Raw genomic sequence first — 3596 nt, forward strand, 5'->3', positions numbered from 1 at the left:
AGAGGGGTCTGAGGGTCCCCTGCCCAGGCCTGACGCCTGGGCCAGAGGCATCAGGCCTGGGCTGGGGGCAGAACCTGTGATGGGGGGAAATGAGGGTCCCCTGCCCAGGCCTGACGATTCTGCGATTGGAGGGTGATGGGGGTCAACGCCTGAGGGCTCCCAGTATGTGAGAGGGGGCAGGCTGGGCTGAGGGACACTCTCCCCTCCCCCCCTCCCGCACTAATTTCGTGCACCGGGCCCCTAGTGAATAATAATAAGTATAGTTCAAATAGAATTATGAAGGTGTTTTTCACCATGTTTCCTGATGGAATTGTGTGTATATCTATCTTATAGGTCCACCGTTTATATCAGAGAGCCTTACAGAAGTTACCTCTTTGTGCATCACTGTGGAAAGATGTAATGCTTTTTATCTTTTATTTCACCTTGAAGTTTTCCTATAAATTTTCTGCATGTGCCATATCCATTGATGTGGTAATGCTCAGAATCTAGCTAAATCTTACTTCTATGCTTCCCTGTCTTTTACAGCAACTCTTGTTTGAAGCTTCAGAAGGAGGTAAAACTGATAACCTGAGAAAACTAGTTTCCAAGTGCCAAGAGATTGGAGTCAGCCTAAATGAGCTCTTAAATTTAAACAGTTACAAAACAGAAAGCAAGAATCACTGAACACTGGGTGCACAGTCAGTTCTAAGTCCTTATAATAATTGCCAAAATTATTTGAATGATCCTTCAAGATTAGGCTGATCCCTGGCTAAGGTCTGTGTAATGCAGACAAGCATTACTGATCATATCAAGTCCCCTACAATATCCTGCCCTCAAAATCGGAAGCAATGAACATGACCCTCTTCGGTTGGATAAATGAACTTCGTGTTGGTCTGCCTCTAGGCCCTGCCAGATTCTCATAACATCATGTACGTAAGTATAGTTCTTCAAAGTGACTGACATATATTTTAATTTTGCTTTGTTTTTGTTTTTATTTTTTACTTTCCCCTTTTATGTTGTGCTAGTCCTGATTCACTTGACACTCTGATGCCTGAGAGATTCTTGTTTGGGATTTAATTTCCAGGGCTGTGTTTACAGTAAAAAGCAGGCAGTCCCTTTTAGTTCTTCCTCTTTAAACCTTTTGAGATTCTTCATTTCAGGATTTTAACTTAAGCAGTCCATCTTAAGGAAAGTGTAACTGCCATGGCCACAAGTCTGCTAGTTGCACTTGAATGCTCTAACAGGGTTGTTTATTGCCCTTTCTACGTTCTGGACTCCTTGCCGAGACTGTTTAACTTGAAGATTAAAGAAACGATTGCAAATACCAGTGCATCAGAACCTAAGAGTGGTCAAATATTATGTGCAATTTTTTTGTAATGAAATTTTAATTTATAATAAAGTTTAACAGTTTAAAGAACAGTTAATCTTTGAACTGCTTTGTATTGAAATACGTTGTAGTATTAAAATTGTTTATAAACAAAATATTTTTAATATAACTTAACTTTTTAAAAAATGTTGCTGTCTTTATTCACTTTTCACACCCTTGTGGGAAGGGATGAAGGAGATAGGCAGTTATATCCTATAACTATATCAGTATTTTCTTATTTTGAACCTGCTTCCCCATAAAGTCACTTCCAAATCTGTTCTTTTCTGGTCTTGTTCTGTTTTGAGGACAGTGAACAGATAGGTTTGCCCTACCATTAAATTCCTTGTTCTTAAGACCACAGTGTTTAGAAAATATCTCCCCACTATAGTTTGAATAATTTGCTTAGTGACATGCTGTCTTATATTGAATATTAATTTGACCAAATTATAAAAGAGACCTTGCTTTTTGTTTTGTTTTTAGCCAATATTGGGTTTTTTTTGCACTCTGTTAGAAAAGTTATTAATGACACACACACAACTGTAACAAATCTGGTCCTACGGCTACAATGCAATCTATTGCAGAGTAACAGCTCCAGGAAATACTAGGCAAATTTGTACATCTGTACATTTGTATGATGCTCAGTCAAAATAAAACCATGTTTGAGGCCCTTCTCTGCGACTACCAGACAGTGTATATTTAGCTAGTAAGAGCTGTTTGGTTATGTCAAGAACGAAACCCATTTATCTAGTGTGTCTCATTAAACCAAAAAGAAGCTAATTTGTTTTTCTCTAAAACCAAAGACATTTGGGTGGAAGATGGTAATCCCAAAGGGGTATTTCTCCATTGTATGCATTTACTATTTAACCTTGAATGCTTTTCCAACTCTTATTATTTGAAAGCCATTGTTAGGTACTTGGAAAAATATTTCTTGTCTGTTTCCCCCATATTCTAACAGTTTTGATATTGGCTGAAATCTCAAGTTTTTGGAGATAGTAATAAGTTTTGATTTTTTGTATATTCTAAAACCTCCATTTGTTTCTTCAACAATTCCATCGGCAGCAACTTTTCGCCCTTTTTAAAAACAATAACTTTCATTGGTACTTACAATCCTAATTCAGCCATACAAGCTGTGCAATGTAACAATTCCAGCGGTGTTCACATGCTGTACATAATCATGCAGACAGAGCCCCTAGCATATATTAACCAATTGTTTCAGTTTTGACCACTTGTCATATTGCTATTTAAAATCATGAAGCTATCTTACAGAAATTACATTGCCTTAAAGATGCCTCTTCTGTCACCTTTTCTATGTCATTTCACAAACTCACTTTAACCTACACAGAAAAGTAACAAACACTGCTTAGGAATGAGGCTTATATTTCTGTCATTCTTCCATATTCAACAAGTAATAACTACAATATTAAATAAAACTTGGGGTTAAAGTTGGTACAGTCATTGTAGTAGCATGAATACAATGTTTAACATACGATGTGACTAAAGTCTTTTTTTGGGCAGAGCAATGTCATAGTAAGAAAAGATTAGTCATTGAGGACTGCAGTCCCTTGCACTCCACCACTCTCCACGGGGGAGAAAAAGCATAAAAGAGGCATTTTAGACTGTGGGGTTTATCTCTGATAAAGGAAGATTGTGGTGTATTTTCATGTGTTTTTCTTCATTTTAGAGAACAGCCTAATATTTCTATTTGCTTTTTAACGGAAAGTGGACCTTGTAACATTGTTGTCACTGGATTATCTAAGGCGGTTTGCTTTCAATTAAAGGGCATATAAACCTACCTCATAAAGCAGGCTGGAATCTCCAGGTGCAACATCTAAGAGCTAAAAGCACTGAGCAGACAAGCAAAAGGTGATTAAGGCTGACAACAAATGTAGAGGGACTTTATTGAAGATTGTAGTTCAAATATTTATTTTTCAAGGTTGTTGAAAAAGTAGGAACATGTGGCTATAATACAAAGCAGGGCCAATATTGTTGCTTAAAGCTGTCTCATGTTCACAGATAAGTCATAACTTCCTTAAGTCTGCTTTCGAGTCTGTGTGCTAATAGTGTGGGGGAAGAATGGGGAAATACAATTTTAATGACCTTTCAGGTTTGAGGATTATGACCCTCAGTACAAATTAACAGTGATAATAGTAGAGCATTTTGGAACAAGAACTATTTAAGAAAAGGCAGGTTTTTAAGGAACATTTGATAGTGTTTCTTTTTCACTCATGATTTACAAGTCCCCTCACTTCCT

General features: G+C 37.3%; 1 protein-coding gene across 3 annotated transcripts in view; it reads left to right on the forward strand.

The window, feature by feature from the left end:
- ZFC3H1 (zinc finger, C3H1-type containing) overlaps positions 1-1398 on the forward strand; it is a 65407-nt gene extending 64009 nt beyond the window's left edge. For all 3 annotated transcript variants that reach the window (XM_006759738.2, XM_006759739.2, XM_015561342.1), the window contains 2 exons: positions 334-396; positions 526-1398. In XM_006759738.2, the coding sequence (XP_006759801.1) occupies positions 334-396; positions 526-663 (201 nt within the window). In that variant the 3' untranslated portion in view covers positions 664-1398. The remainder of the gene's footprint in view (positions 1-333; positions 397-525) is intronic.
- The last annotated feature ends 2198 nt before the right edge of the window (positions 1399-3596 follow it).

This window comes from Myotis davidii, unplaced genomic scaffold (genome assembly GCF_000327345.1).
Source record: "Myotis davidii unplaced genomic scaffold, ASM32734v1 scaffold54, whole genome shotgun sequence".
In the NCBI taxonomy this organism is placed as follows: Eukaryota; Metazoa; Chordata; class Mammalia; order Chiroptera; family Vespertilionidae; genus Myotis; species Myotis davidii.